This window comes from Colletotrichum truncatum (assembly GCF_014235925.2).
Source record: "Colletotrichum truncatum strain CMES1059 chromosome Unknown Contig_0001, whole genome shotgun sequence".
Lineage (NCBI taxonomy): Eukaryota > Fungi > Ascomycota > Sordariomycetes > Glomerellales > Glomerellaceae > Colletotrichum > Colletotrichum truncatum.
The window spans coordinates 3032603-3050877 of record NW_027222398.1 but is presented as its reverse complement, the minus strand read 5'-3'; the positions used below and the strand labels follow the sequence as shown (position 1 = coordinate 3050877).

At 53.9% G+C, this 18275-nt stretch overlaps 6 protein-coding genes across 6 annotated transcripts; 3 read left to right on the top strand and 3 right to left on the bottom strand.

Annotated features, from left to right (window-relative positions):
* Positions 1–276: 276 nt before the first annotated feature.
* CTRU02_200810 (serine carboxypeptidase S28) lies at positions 277–2287 on the bottom strand (the record flags this gene model as incomplete). The annotated part of the gene is made up of 8 exons (XM_070203746.1): positions 277–520; positions 600–797; positions 866–1028; positions 1079–1281; positions 1333–1628; positions 1680–1837; positions 1894–2011; positions 2063–2287. 8 exons carry the CDS (start codon positions 2285–2287, stop codon positions 277–279), a joined length of 1605 nt encoding a protein of 534 aa, XP_070062328.1.
* Positions 2288–3533: 1246 nt separating this feature from the next.
* CTRU02_200809 (NADH-ubiquinone oxidoreductase B18 subunit) lies at positions 3534–3946 on the top strand (the record flags this gene model as incomplete). Its single annotated transcript, XM_036718822.1, has 3 exons — positions 3534–3558; positions 3617–3804; positions 3845–3946. The coding sequence occupies 3 exons, from the start codon at positions 3534–3536 to the stop codon at positions 3944–3946; spliced, it is 315 nt and encodes a 104-aa protein (XP_036589822.1).
* A 472-nt stretch (positions 3947–4418) lies between these two features.
* Positions 4419–6739, bottom strand: CTRU02_200808 (voltage gated chloride channel; the record flags this gene model as incomplete). Its single annotated transcript, XM_036718821.1, has 2 exons — positions 4419–5708; positions 5774–6739. 2 exons carry the CDS (start codon positions 6737–6739, stop codon positions 4419–4421), a joined length of 2256 nt encoding a protein of 751 aa, XP_036589821.1.
* Positions 6740–7699: 960 nt separating this feature from the next.
* Positions 7700–8611, bottom strand: CTRU02_200807 (camk family protein kinase; the record flags this gene model as incomplete). The annotated part of the gene is made up of 1 exon (XM_036718820.1): positions 7700–8611. The coding sequence occupies one exon, from the start codon at positions 8609–8611 to the stop codon at positions 7700–7702; it is 912 nt and encodes a 303-aa protein (XP_036589820.1).
* A 2358-nt stretch (positions 8612–10969) lies between these two features.
* On the top strand, positions 10970–12247 carry CTRU02_200806 (GTP cyclohydrolase-2; the record flags this gene model as incomplete). Its single annotated transcript, XM_036718819.1, has 2 exons — positions 10970–12121; positions 12200–12247. The coding sequence occupies 2 exons, from the start codon at positions 10970–10972 to the stop codon at positions 12245–12247; spliced, it is 1200 nt and encodes a 399-aa protein (XP_036589819.1).
* An 802-nt stretch (positions 12248–13049) lies between these two features.
* On the top strand, positions 13050–17819 carry CTRU02_200805 (uncharacterized protein; the record flags this gene model as incomplete). Its single annotated transcript, XM_036718818.1, has 3 exons — positions 13050–13309; positions 13380–16404; positions 16476–17819. The coding sequence occupies 3 exons, from the start codon at positions 13050–13052 to the stop codon at positions 17817–17819; spliced, it is 4629 nt and encodes a 1542-aa protein (XP_036589818.1).
* Between the last annotated feature and the right edge of the window lie 456 nt (positions 17820–18275).

Below are 18275 nucleotides of genomic sequence, written 5' to 3'. Positions count from 1 at the left end.
GTTTTATTCATAAGAGAACTCCTATTATCGTGGATTTAGCGGAGAGTTCGCCAAAGGTAAGTGGAAATTCATCCTTGAACTTCAGGTTAGAGGTTAGTCGCAACTTCTTTGGGTTTGCATAACCCGCACGTATTTCACTGGATACAGTCCGCCATGTTCGATATGGATCGTACTTGGATTCAAAACTTCTTTCAGCTTCATCATATCGCTAGATTTTACCAGATGCATATCATTATGATCGTTGCGTCGTATTGAACGAAGCTTGAGAGTCCTTTCTTAGAAGCCACGTCTAGTCTTGTTCTTGCCACCGTAGAACTCATCAACCCAAGTCTTCAGCTGTTCAATCTCAGCGTCTATAACAGCCTTAAGGTCAGCATTTGCCTCGGCATTTCTCATAAGCATGTCGTTGCAGTGGCGGGCGCCAGGGATGACGTGGACCGGAGCACCGGGGCGAGACTGGAGTGGACCGCCGGGACGGAGCTCACTGGAGACGGAAGCCGAACGCCAGGGGTCAAATTCACTATGCGGTGTTAGTTACAGTTTTCATCAGTCAAATCAGGGCGATTGAGGCCGGGAAAGCCATCAAGGGGCTCACGTACCCATTCGACCAGATCAAGCGAGTGGTGTTGGTGAAGAACCAGCCGCCGGTCTCCTTGTTCGAGTCCTGGGCGGTTTTACCGTGGTTTGAGGCGTAGGTGAACTCTCCCTCCTTGGGGAAGAAGAGATCGCATTGGCGCTGGTAGTACTCTGGAGTGACGAGGCGAGAGACGATAGAAGAACGGTCCTTGGGTGCACCACTGCATCTTTGTTAGCGGCTTTTTTTTTTTTTTTTAGCTGATTGACGGAGTGAAATCTTAAGACTTACACCTGCCAGAAGAAGAAAGGCTCGTTGCAAAGCATCCAGTACCAGGGGCGAACTGGGTTTTGGGCGGTCCAGTCGGTGTATATCGAGCTTGTGGGATCATAGCTGCCGTAGCAATCCTCGATTGCGGTGGAATTCTGTGCTCGAGAGTCATAGTCCGGGCAAGCTATTACGGTTAGTCTGCAATCACAAACAGCCGGGTAAAAAAGTGCGTACCCCCCGGGAGGTAGGACGAGGTCCACCACTTGGCAAAGTTGTCGAGTGCTTTCGGAAGGCCGACGCCGTCCGCGCCGGGTCTCGTTGCGTTTCTTGTAAAGTTGCCCGTGAAACCTTCGACTGCATCACACATGACGAAGAAATCAGAGTAGCCAGAGTCCAGCTGGATTGATTGCCAGAGGCCAAGAGGGCCGACAAGAGCACTGCAGAGTGTCAGCTTCTGGCCTTCTTAACACCTCGGATATATAACTCACCTGGCAAAGTCATCGTTGTGTGAAAGATCCTGCATGCCAAACTTCTTCTTGAGCTGGTAGATCTCATCATCCTTTCCGGAAAGCAGGACGTTGTCGATGTGGTCGATCATGCGTTCAAAATCCCGACTGCAGTTTTGGGGCATGCCCTTTTGAATCGGAAGGAAATAGCTCCAGTAGTCGTACACAGCCTCGACAGGGGCACTGCTAGAGTGATAAGCCCAGAGAGTTCCAGGGGCCAACTTGGCGACGGCAGCGGTGAGCATGCCGGAGTACGATCCACCGGTGGTAACCCAGGGCTAGAAATCGATTGTCAGAGTGAGCCTAGAGTAAGCCAGTCTGTAACTTACGGCTTGCGGCGCGTTGCTGCTGTGGTTTGTGTCGAAAGGAAGTTCAACGGTACGGGCGAAGTAGGCCAAGTCCTTTACGGCGTTCGCCATTGTGTGTTGCTGGAGAGTCTTGGAGTTTTGAATAGCGTAGGGTGAGGAAGTGCCCCAGTTTCGATCTGCTACTCATCAGTCTCGTCTATTCTAAAGAAACCATGATGGCAAGTCTGATCCGTACGTTCAATTATGATGGAAGCACCACCGACAGCCTTGGCAATCTGTCCCGGCAGGGCGCGGTCTGTGATGTATCCACTGTATGCCTCTGCCGCGACTTCACCGGGCGTGAAGAGGACGACCTACATCGTCTCAGTCCATGACACCAACAAGTATTTGGGAGTAACTTATACCGGCGAGCCAGGTCCCTTCCAATAGGTAGCGTTATACCAGTACCGTTGCTGGAAGGTTCCCAGTTCAGGAGCATCGTGATCGATGAGCTGTTCGAAGAAACCCGCCGCGCGCTTGGTAAGAGAACCATCCTCATCTTCGTTTCTCAGAGGAGGCGGGATTGGGATGAAGGCAAAGTGGGCTTGAACGGCTGCCACGCAGCTAAGGAGGGCAAGGGAGACCTTCATGGTGGCAGAGAGGCAGCTGAACTGGCCAAGACGAATTCACACCACAGGACGTCTGCTTCACAGGTTCCTCGCTACAAAAACACACACTATCGAAGAGTCACGGCGAAGGGAACGGCATCTTTAAACGTTGCACAGCATATGGGGTTCATTGGGCCGGCCCATCTCTTCCAAGGGGTCGAGGGGCGATAATCGGTGCAGGCAAATCACGCCAATACGAGAGCACCACCTCCCGTTTTGCGACTCCCGGCGGATCAAGCTTTCCAATGGTCGGCGGGAGAGCCTCTAGCCGGGGCATGACCCCGGCCATCGCATGGCGAGAGCGGTTCTAGCGGACATTGGAAAAGAGTGAAATTTATATGCGTGGGCCTAGGGGTTAGCCGTAAGCGGAAGGTGAGCATTGGACATTGCGGTAGCCCCCAGTTCGGGTGACACACAACAGCAATCCATCAGGAACTTATGTCTCCGGTCAGTGATCCGACCTGCACCATCAGGAAGGTGAACTAGATACGGCAATATTTCCAATGCTGGCGCGTTGGGCTACCTCGGAACCTGTTGTCGGTCAAGGGCCGGTGGGGGGCGAGTGGGAATATGATAGGGTTATAGCGTATTGTCCAATCAAAGATTTGACAAACGTGAATAAATGAATGATTCTGCTCAGATTGACTTTGAACATGCGATCCTAAACTAGAGTTTGGGAACAGTTAACCGACTTGTATTCCTGGTGTGAAGTCAACTCTAAGGTTTGAGTTTGCTAGCAGGGCTAAGAGAACGTGAATTTGTACGAATGTTTTTCCCCCGAGACATTTGTACTTTAAAGCGACTTCAATTACGCTTAAATGGGAATATTGAGTGGTGATTTGAACTGCAAAGGCGTTCTTTAAATGACATTGTGTTCTTGGATAGATGCTCCATTCAGAAACCTCACAGAAGAGCAGTTGAGCAGTTAGTGAAGAGTTGCGAACCTAGAAGAGTAAATCCCTTAAGAAAAACAGCAATAGTGCACTATTCTGACAGCAGCACCTTATCTTATCTTCAGTGAAGCCAGCACAAGCCAGCAGTCCACATTGGCCAATCATGTTGCGCAAAAGGTAATCATCCACGAGGCAGCCTAACATACAAGGCTGCCAGGGAATTCCGTGGGAAGCTCCACACTCCAATCCAAAGCTCCGACGACATTTCAAGATCCAATTGACCAACGACGACGACCTCACTTATCCTCCCATCACAGACCCCAATTGCCGTCACAATGGCCGGAGACTCAGCACCCAGGGGTTCGTTCTACGTCTGCCGTGCTTCATGTATCCCCGAGATCGCTAACGTGCATGACAGAGGCGACCCGCGAGGAGATGCGGGATGCCAAACTCCCCCTCGCCTACCGTGACAGCTGCGCCGGCCTCCTCATCCCCCTCAACCGATGCCGTGCCGAGAGCTGGTACCTGCCCTGGAAGTGCAATGTTCGTTGCCCCGGTGTTCCTCGACCCGCCGTCCGCCGCGTTTTCCAGTTGCCGAACCGTTCCGTGAGCCCTCTGCTAACATTTGCCTTTTCTCCCCGACTAGGACGAGCGCCACAGCTACGAGAAGTGCCAGTACGACGAGTTCAAGAAGCGTGTCGCCAAGATGAACGAGCTCCGCGCGGAGAAGGGTACGAGAAGCAACTAAGGATGGACGACGACAGCCCGGGGCGGCCGTGTCTGTGTACATAACCTGTTATTTTGAAGGACCGGGGCAAAAGGTCGAAAAAGGGATTTGGACTTGCTGTCTGGGTCATAGAACAAGCCGAATTCACGTCATTGCGAATGTTCACTGGAACCTCCGATTTCTACAGCCGTGCGTCTGGTGCGTTGGGACTGCCGTGGTAGGGATGGCAGGTGGGCTGATGCGGAGACGAAGTGGTCGAAACACATTACCGTGGGCTGGGGGCAAAAAGACGGCCAGAAACGGCCAGATACCCGTGAAAAGCTGTTCTGGAAATGCCAGTATGACCAGGGCCGCGGGAAAGATTGCTTGAAATGGGATGGGCTGCTGGTACTGAAGACTGTCTATACACCCTCATGACGGCGACGGAACAAGTTTCTCAGTTCATACCGTTCAATTGACAATGCTAGGTTTTTATAACGCTATCCGCGCCCGCTTATCCATGCGTCTTTGTTCGATCTAAATAGTCCAGCAACCGCTTCTTGATCGCAACGCCCAGAACCTTTGCGGTCTCTGGCTCAAGAATGATCAGATATCTCGGGCCGAGCTTTGCAAACATCTCAAGAACATACTCCATGGGCGCCTCGGCATTTACTGTCAAAGGCGTCCGGTCTACTAACTCCGACATGATGCCCGATCTCAGATCGACCTCCTCGGCTTGGTCTTCGGCCTCGAGGGCCACTTCCAGTTCTACTTCAGGCAAGTATCCAAACAACAATCCCGAGTCGTTGACCAGCACAAGACCCGCATCCATCAGACCTCTCGCCTTTAACTTGCGCAGCTTGTCGGCCAGCACATCTCGGCGTACACGGTACTCGCTACCTGTGTTCAGGGTGATCTCTTCCATGGTTCCCGGGGGTGGAATCAGCTCGCGGGCCGTGACTTCGCGATGCTTGACGACCTCGTAAGCTTGTTCTGCGTCCAAAAACGGATGGCCCAGGAGATGTTGCGAGAGGTCATACACAGACTCCATCGATATGGCATCTGCAACCCACTTGGCGGTGAGAATGGCGCACATCGTGGCTGGGATGTACGTCACCTCGCCCGTCAGCTCGAACATGATGACCGCCAAGCTCACAGTCATCCTGCAAACACCAGCAAGGAACGCCGCTGCGCCGACCATGGCAAAGATACCGGGAGATATGCCCCCGACAAGCTGTCCTATCAGTCGACCAAACAAAGCACCGCCGTCCAACGCAGGGATGATGATTCCGGACGGCACTTTACATCCGAATGTGATGATGGTCAGGAGCAGCTTGACCACCGTTCCGCCTCCCAGCCAGAGCATGTATTTAGTCTTGTCCTCCCTTGCCTCCTGCTCGCAGATCCATTCACCCGTGGGGTCTCTGCAGTCAACCAGCAGTTTCGAGAGGGAAACGTCACCGGTATCCCGGATCAAAACGTTGGGAAACTGTAACAACGCTGTAACCAGCACGACGCCGCAGAGCTCCAACACCGGATGCTTCTTCACGATGTCATACTTGCGGAAGCTCTTGGACCATAGGAAATTAGCCTTGCAAAAGATTCCACCAAACACACCACCACAGAGGCCGAGAAACACGAAACCGAGGTAGTGTACGGGATCGTAGTCCACGCCGTAGTTCGTCTCGAACAGCACCAGCTTGCCCGTTCCCGTGGGGTTGAGTGCCTTGAGGGCGATGGCCGCGATGAGCGAACACAGAAACGCCCTCCAGAGCACCCGACGCGGGAAGTAGGTGCTGATTTCCTACGCTCGACAAGTCAGCCAACACACCCATCCAGAAAGAAACACGTGTGGGACGGGAAACGCACCTCGTAACTGAACAACACACCGCCAATCGGGGCGCCGAAAGCGACGGACAGGCCGGCGGAGCATGCCACGCTGAGGATCTCGCGCATCTTGCGCGGGTTATCCCGGTACTTTGGGAACCAGTTGGCCACGAGCCACCCCACGCACGTCGAGATGTGTACGAAGGGGCCCTCTTTACCCAGACACATGCCCGTCGACACGGCAAAGGTGGCGCCGACGGCTTTGACGAGGAGAACCTTCAGATCCAGAAAGTGCGGGATCACGAAACCTGACAGAATGGTCTTGATCTCGGGGATGCCGCTGCCGGCCGCCATGTACATCGTCTTACCCTCCGCCGTGACCGCCGCGCCGTCGTCGGAAGAGACGGTGACGGCGGGCAGCGAGGCTTTCGTGGTCATGGTCACGTTCCCCGCGACGATGCCGAAGAGCAAGGCGAAAAGGATGTAGACGGCGTAACTGGCAAAGTACCCCCTCGCACCGTCGTTTTCTTCTATCCACGGCTTCCATGCCGAGCACGTTTCGGTCTCGGGCACACCCCAACAGCACCGTCCCCGGTCGAGAAAGACGTTGGGGCGGCAGTAGCCCTCCTTCCAATCGCTCACCGTCGCCACGGATACGTCTACGACGAAGGCGACGACGGCGGTCAGGGCGCCGATGACGGCCGCCGCGATCCAGCCCTGGCTCTGGTCGAACCACCGCGCCAGCTGGCCGCGGATGCCGGGCCTCGCATGCAGACGGCGTGCGCGAGACGCGTCCTTGGTGAGGTCTCGCAGCCAGTCGATCGTGGTGTAGTCGTTGTAAGGGAGGAGGTCGCCCAGCGGGGGCGATTGGCCCAGGGCGTAGTCTGCTTTGGAGACGACGGACGCGGAGGACGAGGACCTGAGGAGGAGGGCCCGGATGGAGATTCTGCTTTGGGACGTTGGGAGGAGGGGGCTTGATTCGTCTGGTCCTGGTGTATCGGTGGCCATGACTGGGTATAGTTTACGACGGGGTTAAGGAAGCAAATACACATATACACGCACACGCACACGGTTTTTTTTTTTTTTTTTTTACTCGACTTCTTCCCCCAGATTAAATCTTGCGGTCAAGTCTATATATCTTTCGCGATAAACCCCCCTCCCCCCCTTGACTCGCCCAGAGATAAACCCCCCAGAGTCATGGCATGCACAGTGACGCGCGTGGTGTAGATAGTGGGGGAGGCGTGACAGATAAGGTGCTGGGACGGGATCTATGATAGCTTTAGGACGCATTGATAAGGTCCCGCTGGCGGCAACACGGGCATTTTTTTGGGGGTGGTCAAGTTTGTGGGGGAATGGGAATCAGAATGGGGGGGTCATGTGCTTACACTTAAAACGCCTGGTGTCCCGATGATCTCCAAGCGTCACTAGGTTGGGTTGTTGTTATTCCTGTTCGTTGCTGTCAACTCCGCGGAACACTGCAAAAAGGGGAGAATTGGCATGAATAGAGAGAAGGTCAGATGGATTGCTGAAGGGAGGCAGTGTAAAGATTTGAGAAAGCTGACCCATGACGATCAACTATAATTTTTTTTCTTTTCTTTTTTTCCTTTCTTGGTTGGGTGTTTTTTTATTTTTGGCAGTCTGCCGGGTGAGGCGGCTATATGAGGGGGTATCTACACTAGACGTACAACATAAAAAAGGGGTCCCGGGGAGACGTGATGCCAATTTGAGGGGTCGGATGTATGCTTTCTTGATGGTGATGATGGTGGTGGTGATGATGAAGATTTCATTGTTGACGATTCCGTCCCAAACTCCGGATATTATGAGAGAAACGCCGTCAGGTGCCAGCACTGCCAGACATGCAACTCTTTGAACCATTACTTTACAATTTCCCACGCTTCCCATCCCGATTAGCGAACGACTGCATTTTGTTGATGTTGTGTGATTTGAGGCGAAGGGGACGACGTCCCGTCAGCATGTGACCTTGACCATGGGCTCCCACGGCCTCGCCGTGTTCCAGAGGTACGTGTCCGGCGGGAGACCGTCGTCGGCGGCGAACATGTACTTTACGAAGACGGGGGCGACTTCGGAGGGCAAGGGAGCGAGGTAGTCCCGCTTCTCGTCGACGTCCATCTCGTAGTCATAACCGTAGTCGTCCTCGTCGTACTCGTAGCCGTAGCCGAAGTCGAGGTCGTCAAAGGCGAAATCGATGCCGTAGTTGTGAAAGTCGAGGTCGAGAGCGAGCTCGCCGCGGCAGCTGATCTCAGCGAGGGAGAGGCTCGCCAGGCGGTCCATGAAGTCGTCGACCTGCTGCTCGTAGACGTCCGGCTGGCCCAGGTGCAAGTCGTTGACTACGATCTGGAAGCGCACCGTCTGGATGTCGATGACGACGCGGTCGACCATGGCGGGGAACCCGTAGGAGCAGCCGGAGCTGACGATCCACGACTCGCGGGTGCGGTCGCCGTTGCTGTTGCCGTCGTACCAGATCGCCGTGCCGGCGTCGGATGTGTCGCGGACGATGAGGCGGCGCTCGGCGTCAAAGGTGATGTGGCAGTGCCGAGGGCTGATGCCGGGGAGCTTGGGGAGGAGGATATCGCAGCCCGGATCGGTGCCGAGGACGAAGCCGGTGTGGTTTTTTGGGGGGTTGGTGAAGGAGAGCTCGAGGGCTGGTCTGGGCTTGGAGAGTGATGAGGCCGAGGACTTCTTGGAGAGGAGGGAAGGGTTGATGGTGTAGCTGTTCGGGTTGGGGGTTGGTAGGGGCTCGAAGGCTTCGGGGATGGCGGCGATGCGGCGGTTGATGTTTTGAGGGAGACGGACTGCTTCGAGAGCGGGCTGGTTGGTTGATGAGGGGAGTAACCAGGCGATTACGGTGTGATGATCCATTCTGATGAGATGTGTATTTGAATATGCTGAAAGAGAGAGAATAAAAGACTGAGTTTGACGCCGGGAGAGTGAGATTTGGACCGGTAAAAGAGATGGTGTGTAAGACGATCGATATTAATGAATGAAGACAAGCGATGAATGTGTGTATATGTGTCGCTCCGTATAGACCTTGCAGATTACTTCTGATCCTTTTGATCCTTCAAATGAACGTTTTTTTTATTTTTACTTTTAATGAGTTGAGATGGTTGTTGGATTTGGTTCTTAAGGAAAAACGGAAGAGATCGTGAGACGGAGGAAGCCACTTGATCTTCTTATACACACCACACCACCCGAACGGAGACAGTTGGCGATGTTTTTGTGCGCTAGGTGCGGTGCAAGGTTACAAGGTTGCCGGCCTCCACTGGATGAGCGCAGCGTGTTTTGTTGGCCACACACATAGACAAAACACACAAAACAAGAAACCGACAGCCACTGGGCTGCCGACTGCACGGTGGAACCTGAGCCAAGGAGAATTTTCCCCCTTGCTTTCTTTGGTGTCTGCACTCGTTCAAAGGTAAACAACAAGGGGAGCCTCTCACAACGGTGCCTGATGATCCCCATTCGGCATGGAGCTACTGAAACGGGATGCAGAAGTGGTTGCAGGGCCCGTGGCAGCATCGCGGGAGCGCGTCAGCCAATGGATGCCACGCCACTGACACGGGCTGTTGGCACGGCATCTGCAGCTGTTGGACGGGCGAGGCGCGACGGATGAGTGGTTCGTTAAGAGAAGGGATGGTTTTTTTACGCGCATGGGTTCGCTGCGGCTGTGACTCACTGACAGCGCACACACGCGACGACGACAAACGTCTGGCTGGCGAATGGCCTAGTGTAGATGTCATGGATGCGGCCGGGGTATACTATACGTAGTATGTTTCCTGGCGGGCCTCACTTGAGGTCTGGAGTTGGAGTCCGAAGGAATAGAAATACTAGCTGGCTGCTACTGAGTATGTGGTAGCTTTCGGGAGGCCGGGATGATGGCCAAACGGGACAACGGGACAACGGGACAACGGGATGCAGGAACCCGCAGAAGGGGGAGATGGGGGGGTTAGTGTTCATGGATGACGCTGGTGGACATTTGAAGTTTCCGAGTGCGACATATTGCGCGCATGAGGAGGTGTTGGCCTTTTTGTTTGCTGTGCTGTGCTGGACTATGCTGCAGGTAGTAAAAGAGGCATATCCTATGTGATGACTGTTGGCTTCAATTAGCTTGGGTTGGCCAAATGCGCCGAATACACCGAATGCACCGCGCGCTTGATTTTTAATGCTGACTGAGGAGTCCAGGAATTCCCAGTCGGCGGGGCATTTTAATTGGATAAATGTTTTCAGGACTCCACCTCGGCTCGCTCCTTGGATGGTACGTATCGTTTGAGTTGCTGTCTCGTCAAGTGCTTGATGAGTTGTAAATGATTAAGATATAATTAACCACAGAGAGAACAGGTGTTCTTAGTAAGATCGAGTGAGGTTGAAATATGACGTTATAAAGAGTCACGTATGTGCCAAAAATAGAGGGTAAACACGAACAGATAAGGCAACGTTGAGAATTGAAATGATTTGATGATAACGTTGTGTATAAATCGACTCATCCTCAGTCCATAAAAGAGCTACCCCATACCTACGGGTGCTATCCATTGTTGAGAGCATACACCATAAACAAAACATATTCTCTTAGAGGCTAGATTTAAAATAAAATAGAAAAAAAGTGCTTCTTTCTTTTATTTCACAAACAACACCTGAATCATGTTATCCATGTCACTAATAAAGAAAAAAGAATAAAACACAAATAGTCGATTAGCCGTTTCCAGGTTCTGATGATGTAATCACGCAAACCCCGCCCAACGGCCGGCGCTCCCTCAGCCTGGAAAAAACAGCCGACCCCGCTACAGAGACCCTGAAATCCGACTTTGAGACGCTGGAAATCCTGCCCCGCGCGCGGCGCTCTGGCTGGAACCTCGGCGAAGGACCGTCGAACGCCTTAGCCAAACTTGTCCATACACCCGCCCCGGCACACACTTACTCCCGCCCTGTCATCATACGTCTGCATGACTAATTGAGCTGCATTTCACCACCTCACCTTTCGGAGCGGAACCGGTCAACCCTCGATTACATGTACTTTACCACCTCGACTACTCCGTACTCTCGCCGCTGTCTCCGACACCTCCCACTTTTTTTTGGCTCGCTTCCTTTCTCCCTCAATCCGAGCATTAATTCCATTGTTCTGCGCATGAATACCCATTGGAATTGGTTGACCATCTAGCATTACTACTACACCTGTCATTATCATCCCTCCCCCCGCTTGCGCAATTCCCCATAATCCCCGCCATGCCTGACTTTGAAGCGAAGCCAGAGGCCGGCGATGCGCAAAAGGATTGGCGCGAGGAAACCAACCAGCTCCCTTCCTTCTACTCACCCCGGACGAAAGCCCTCGATCGTCCCTCCAACAATGCCGAGGGAGAAGATGCCGCCTCCAACCAGGAGGCCGAAGAACTAAACTTGTCCGACCCCGCCGCTCCCGTGAGCGCCGAAGACGACGCCGCCTCCACGACGACCACCAACGCTCTGCCTCCCCCGCCCTCCCTCCTTTCGCCCGCTTTCACACCTCCCGCGACCCCCGGCACATCAACGCCACTCACCGGCACCGAAGCCCCGCGTGGCGTGCCCGTTGACAGCTCAATTCCCTCGGGTGGCTGCGGAAGCAAGCGGCCCCGCCTTCTCGAGACCTTGCCCGAGGTGCAGTGCATCGTACGAGCTCGCATCCCCACCGTCACCGGCACCGAGATGTTCCTGCACCTGTACACGAACAACGTCGACAACAAGGAGCACTTGGCCATTGTCTTTGGCCCACACATCCGCAGCAAGTCTCTGGATGCGCCGCGGCCCGGCGAGACCGAGATGGACCGCATGGTGCGCGGCGCATACACCGGCCGTCTCTTCCCTGGTCGGACGACCAGCGGCATGTCTGGCGGCGTCGCCACCCCCGTCGGCGAGGAACCCCCCGCCCAGCGCGGCCCTGCGCTCGTGCGCATCCATTCAGAATGTTACACCGGTGAGACGGCGTGGTCCGCGCGGTGCGACTGCGGCGAGCAGCTGGACGAGGCCGCCAGGCTGATGAGTCTCCCCGGCAACACCAGCGGCGGCATCATCATCTACCTGCGCCAGGAGGGTCGCGGTATCGGTCTTGGCGAGAAGCTGAAGGCGTACAACCTGCAGGACCTGGGTTCTGATACCGTCGAGGCCAATCTGCTCCTGCGCCACCCTGCCGATGCCCGCAGTTACGGCCTCGCGACGGCCATGCTGCTGGATTTGGACCAGCACGAGGTGCGGCTGCTGACGAACAACCCCGACAAGATTCGGGCGGTGGAGGGCCCCAACCGCGAGGTCAGGGTGACTGAGCGCGTGGCCATGGTGCCGCTTTCGTGGAAGGGCAGGGGAGGATTCAGAAGCCAAGAGGTCGAGGGCTACCTAAAGACAAAGGTATGTTGGTCGGCAAATCTCTCTGGTTTTTTTTTTTTTTTTTTTTTTTTTTAATTCGTTGCTAACCCCGTATGGCAGATTGAGAAGATGGGTCACATGCTTGATATGGGCGGCATGCCCTCATGAGAGGGTGTTTTCTCAGAGGGTAATTTGGGTTGCTGAAATGGAGACACGAGGAGGATTTGGTTCATAAGCATAGACGGCGTTCGGATTGACCACGAATACCTGGGAACGGCGTATTGGCATATTTTGTCATCGGGAATCTCTGGCATAACTGTCGTGTCCCATAGTACCTACTGTTGGTTCTGGACTCTTCACGGATGGCAATTTCACGGAAAAGAAAAAATTCACTGAAATGATGCGTTGATGTCGTCTACATATATTTATTGTATATTTATATATATACCTTGGATGTTGGCATCAGTCAGACCTATAAGAGACAAAGAGTAGTGCAGTTTCAACGGGCGTGACCGTTAGATTTTAAACGGTCTGGAAATGCGAGCATACAGTCATCATTCCGTTTGCATTATCGAATACCTTCACTTTGAATTGTACTCATGAATGACATTACCAGGGGAGGCCCGGTTCAAGGTGGGAAGCCTGGAATGTATGCCTTGTAGATCCCCAGCGCACCAGAAAGGTCCCCTGGCAGCCTGGGGACGGCCTCGCCCCACTTTCCAGATTTTGCGTCAGTCGCGCGCTTGGAGCTTCCCCCACGCGTTGCTTCCCTTGCAGCACTTTACCTGGCTTTCCTTTTTCTATTGTATCTTTTTTTATTTTTTAATTCCACTCCGGCAAAAGGAAATACGTTTACCGCACTTCACGTATCCATCTGGTTATCGTTTGTTCAGACCTCGCCGTCGACAAATGACCGGATTCATGTATTGATCACACTTTATCCCCGAAATATCAATAAATCTCGGCGGAGATGGAGAAAGACTTGCGTTTGCGCCTCGTGGTCCGGCGCCACGGCGTGCCTGACGTCAAGCTCCTCTGGAACGCGACTACCAACGAAGACTTGACCATCTCGAAGCTCGTCGCTCAAATAAACGAAGTCATCCCCTTGGAAAGCGGCGAATGGGGCCTCGAGGACTACGCCGTCGAGCTTAAGGATGCCTCCGGCGAGGGCTTCGAATGCGTTCACTACCACCTGGTATCCAAGGTGCTAAAGGATGACGATCAAGTGCTGTAAGTTGAATGCGCCTTTCTCTCCTGGTATTAAGAAGAAGAAGGAAAAAAAAGTCTGACCGGGCATTAGAGTTCGACCTCTCCTAACCGACGACCTCAAGCGAAGACGACTGAGCGGCAGGCATCAGATATCGTCCGATGGCAAGCACCTGGTAGATGGCCTCGCATATGGACGTTCCTGGCTCAAAGCCCCCCGAGACCGGCCTGTTGTAGCACTTCCTCCCAGAAAGAAGGCCCGCATCGCATACAGCAGCGACGACGAATACGATTCTCCCGCTGAGAACGACGACGTTGCCGAGCTTCCGATGATTGAATACAACTCGACTAGAGCTCAGCAGGATCCGTCGAGCGTCCGGCTTCGCGCCCGCTTCTACGATGCCGAATCAGACGGTGACGATGAAGACGACGATGAATTCGAGCCAGGAGACGACGAAGACGACGAAAATGTGGACTCAGAAGATGATGATATCGAGGAGGAGTTGCGTCTCCTCGGCGAGGACAACGCCGCTGTCAGGAGAAACCAAGTCATTGACGAATACCACAAGATTAAGAACACGGCGGGTTCAGATACCAGGCGCGGCAGATCTCCTATTGCGTCGGCCAGAAATGCTCTGGTCAAATCTGCGACTCAAACAGACAGGCCTGATTGGGACATGCACTTTCTCGACAAGCTCAGTGCTTTGAAGGTCGCATTCCCTACTGCGCCTGTTTCCGTCATCGAACAAACCCTTCGAAGATGTGACAAGGACTCTGCAAAAGCGTATCGCAAGCTTGGAAGACGTTTCAGCACCCAGATTGGTCTACACCAGATGCTGGAATTTCAGGAACGGAGTCTGTCCAGCAGCCCCATTCGGCAGACCGAGCCGAACGCGGGACAAGAACTTGTCCGGAGAGACAGCAGCCCGGCCGAGCGCGCTAGTTTTGTGACGGACGGCTCGGACGAGAGCGAGGAAGCCTCTTCGACGCTCAACCACAATGCCCATGTAGACCAAGAACATGAAGAGGGCGACCTAGCTTCAGAATCTGACTCTGAAGCTGGTTCTGGATCAAGTAGTTCGGAACCCGACTCTGAGGCTGACCAGGAAATGGACGACTCTTCGGATGAGCATTCGGGTGATTCCCATGAAGCTTTCGAAGTCATTTCCTCGGACGATTCTGGCGAGTCTGGAGACGAGTCGCCTGTACAGGATGGGCACAGTTCGGAAGTAACTAATCAGGAAAAGCTGGACTCTGATGACGACTCCAACGCGGATGGCGATGCAAGCTCTGATGAAGCAGACTCTGGTGGTTCTAGCACTGGCCACCCGACTAGGAACGAAGCTGCTGTCGACGAATCTTCATCGGATTCATCTTCCGAGTCTTCTTCTGAAAGTAGCAGCAGCGAAGAGTCCGATTCCGACTCTGAGCCGGAGGAGATACCGACCAAAACAGCCACCAACCAACGCTTAGGTCTGCACGGTCGCAAGTCGGTGCTATCGGATTCATCTTCTGATTCATCTTCTGAATCCTCCTCAGAAAGCAGCAGCAGCGATGAATCCGACTCCGAGTCCGAGCCGAAAAAGCTGCCTACCAAAACCTCCGCCGACCAGCACAAGGCTATGGATGCCTTCAAATTACAGCTACCGCCCATGACATCCTCGATTTCTCGAGGCCAGCCGTTTCCACCCGTCCCTCCCGGCCAAGGGTTGTCCAAAACGCAGAAAAGGAATGCCCGGAGGAAACTTGCCAAGCAGATGACCTCTCAGGGTCGTTCCACGCCAGGGCAGAGCAGTGCAACTTCTCAGACATCAGCTGTCGACGCTCATGATGAGCAGGCAGCACTCCTGGCGAGAAAGAAGGCTTTGCTTGACGCCATCATTTCAGACGCACCAGCAGAATCTCAAGGCCAGGAGGCGTCAACTGAAATCACTGGGTCTACTCAAGACTCTGCCCAGGCACAATCCAATAGTCCACAAACCTCCACCACCCAAGGGGACGCGTCTGGCCAACGTCGAATGAAACCTAATGTCGGTGCCGCAAGGCGCATGCTCATGGGCTCTTTGGGCTTGAAGAACCCAAAGACCAAAGCCGACGAGGAGAAGATCAAGCAAGACCTGATGAAGGGCGTGCGGCCACACACGAATGCCCGTCTGGAGGAGGCAAACCTGCAGGCTGGTGAGTCTTCTGGGCCTCAAGAATCATTAGATGAGGATCCAGAGGCCTGGCGCGAGAAAATCACGTTGCGCGGCGTAGAATGCTGCCATGACGGTGTTGTGCTCTCGGAACCGCCCTTTCCATTTGTCCAGCGGTGGGACCCCCAACAGCAGGTGGAGGTATGGTTTGGCACAAACAAACGCGGCGGGAAGCGTAAACGCGCACAGCGCAACCAAGCTCATTTCTATGAGGGCGGAGAATCTCAGTCATCCAAAAAGCGCCGCGTAACCGGCGATAGCGCTGTGACATTTTCGGATGCGGTTGAGTCTATGGAGGAAGGAGATACAACCCTCAACTACGACGATCCTGTCGAGGAACCAGAGGAACCAGAGGTACCCAAGGCCCCAGTTGAAGAAAGCCAAGCTACGGACATGGAGGACTTGCCTTCTCTACCGTCAGATCTCACCACGCTGCCCCTTCTTCAACCAGGAGAGGCCAAAGCCGGCATGGTCATCACCTGGAAGCAAATGGTTCTATCCATTGCGACTAATTGGCAGCCCGAGGTGATCAATTTCACTGGTGTTCTCGTCAGGGTCTTTGACGAGAAAGCCACCGATTTCGAGTTCTTGTTGGCTCGTCGGGATCGCAACATTGACCGGAACGAGAAAGTCTACGACGACTATACGGGCAAGCGGGTATACGACCGCTTCGAGGCCCCAGATGATGACGATGATGAGGACGATGAGGGAATCGACGATGGATATCGCAAGCTGTCTTATGCGGAATTGATCGAGCCCAGGATCCTGCAGCAACCGTTGGCTGGAAAGGAGACCCCGAACGGCATTACAGAGTCTGGCAACGCGGATTCCGGCAGCGCTGTCTCCGAGAGCATAGTTCGTGAGACTGTTTACGACGAGGTCCAGTCACTTCAAGTTGATGGAGAGAGCCCTGGCCAGTCAAAGGTGGGTGAAGATGGAAGTCAGTGGCCAGTCATTGCAACGGATGTTTGAGCAGGGGCTAACGTGAAGGACAGCTCCGGGACAATGAGAACGATGATCAACTTGAAAGTGTGTCGGGACACGAACGACGGGGCTCGGATGAGCCGCAGGCCGAGAACAATAGCAGAGCAGCCGCTGTTGAGGACGGTATTGTAACACCAAGAGCAAAGACAGACGCAAACATCAATCACCTAGCCACCGAAGAGTCGACTTCACAACAATCAGGACCAGGCCAGGATGCAGCTGCTTTGTCTGTTTCTTCAAATCGCCACCGCGAGATTAGCCTCAGTATAGAGGAGGTAGGCCTTGGGAAGGACCTGTCACACTCAATCATGCGACGCAAGACTAGCAGCCCGTCTCGGCAGTTGCTGGAGATGTCGGGTGTGTTGGGCACTCATCGTACTGCTTCAAAATCTCCCCTTGAGATGGATGCGGCTGATGACAGTGCATCTATCGCCCCGGGTCACGATGCTATCCCGCCGTCTTCTGAGCATAGCGTGCGCAGTGGTCGGCAGCCAGATTTGGACTTCAACCTTGATATGGACGGTGAAGATCTGCCACAGATCAACGAGACTATTGTTGGCTCTCCTATCTTGGGAGAGCCGTTATCGAATACACAGGACCAAACCCCAACACAGAACAGGCAGGCGTCAAATGAGCCATCAAGTTGTGACTCGCTACCGTCGTTGGACCTGATCTTTCTCACGGCGACGTCGCAGCGAAATACCCTCAGCGACGAAAGCCCTTCAAAGTCGCAAGTTCTCTCGGAGCTCAACTCTGGCAAGTCGGCTGTGCCGGTCGATGAGGAGTATGAAGCCGCAATGCGCCGCATTGACAATGAGGAAGATGACGTCGAAGACGAAAAGGCGCAAGATTTTGGAAGCACTCAAAAGCAACTGTTTCCCAACTCGAGTCAACCAGCTCCGGAGAGATCTCCCGAGTTGCCGGGTATAGAGTTGGGTGTGGATCCCATTTCCAAGACTGCGCCGTCTTCTTTCAACGAACTGGAGAACGAGTCTAAAGAAATAAAACCTCTGTCTCGGACACGGAAGCGCAAGAGTTCTCCGTTCGTCATTCCGACTGGCTCCCAGGTGATATCTTTGTCTTCCAGCCGGTCCAACTCGCCAGAGGAGGAACTCAGAGAGGTTTACGCGGAAGACGCCATTGATGGCGACTATCAGGAGAGCAGCAAGAGTCTTCCGCGTGGTTCAGGCGGAGTGACGGAGCCGCGCAGGATCAGCACACGGGCCAAAAGCATGTCAGCGGCTCTCGCCGCTGTTAAACCGACAGACAGAAGAAAGTCGGTCCCGTCCAGCACGGCGCCGGCCAAGTCGACTGCGAAGCCGCGGGGACAGCGCAAGTCTTTACCTTGGTCTTAGGAAACGCTCAGCATGAGCAGTATTGTAGGATTGTATGAAGTACTGGTGGATTTCATGTATTTTTATTCGCAACCGCGACGGACCAAGTCCAAGAGCATCAATACCCGTACCTTGTGAGGTACCTTGTTAGCGATAAGGGAAGAAAGCAATGAACAATTTTCGCTTGTTATTAGGTTGACTTTCATAGTGCATAATGAGCAGCATCAAATAGCCGGGACTACCTCGATTGGCACGTCTCGGCATATTGCGTCGCAAGCGGAGCACTCCGTAGCGCCAAGCAGGTTGTACGATCCCAGTGCAGATGTTACCATTTCTCTTGAAAACCGCAATTGTCCAATTACGCACGCCATCAATCGAGCTCGGTCCCGTATTGCCCCTCGACAAACCGATTACTTCAAGGTTATTCAAATGGTGTTACGAGAGCTCTGCCGGTTCATGCCCCAAATACGCTTCGCG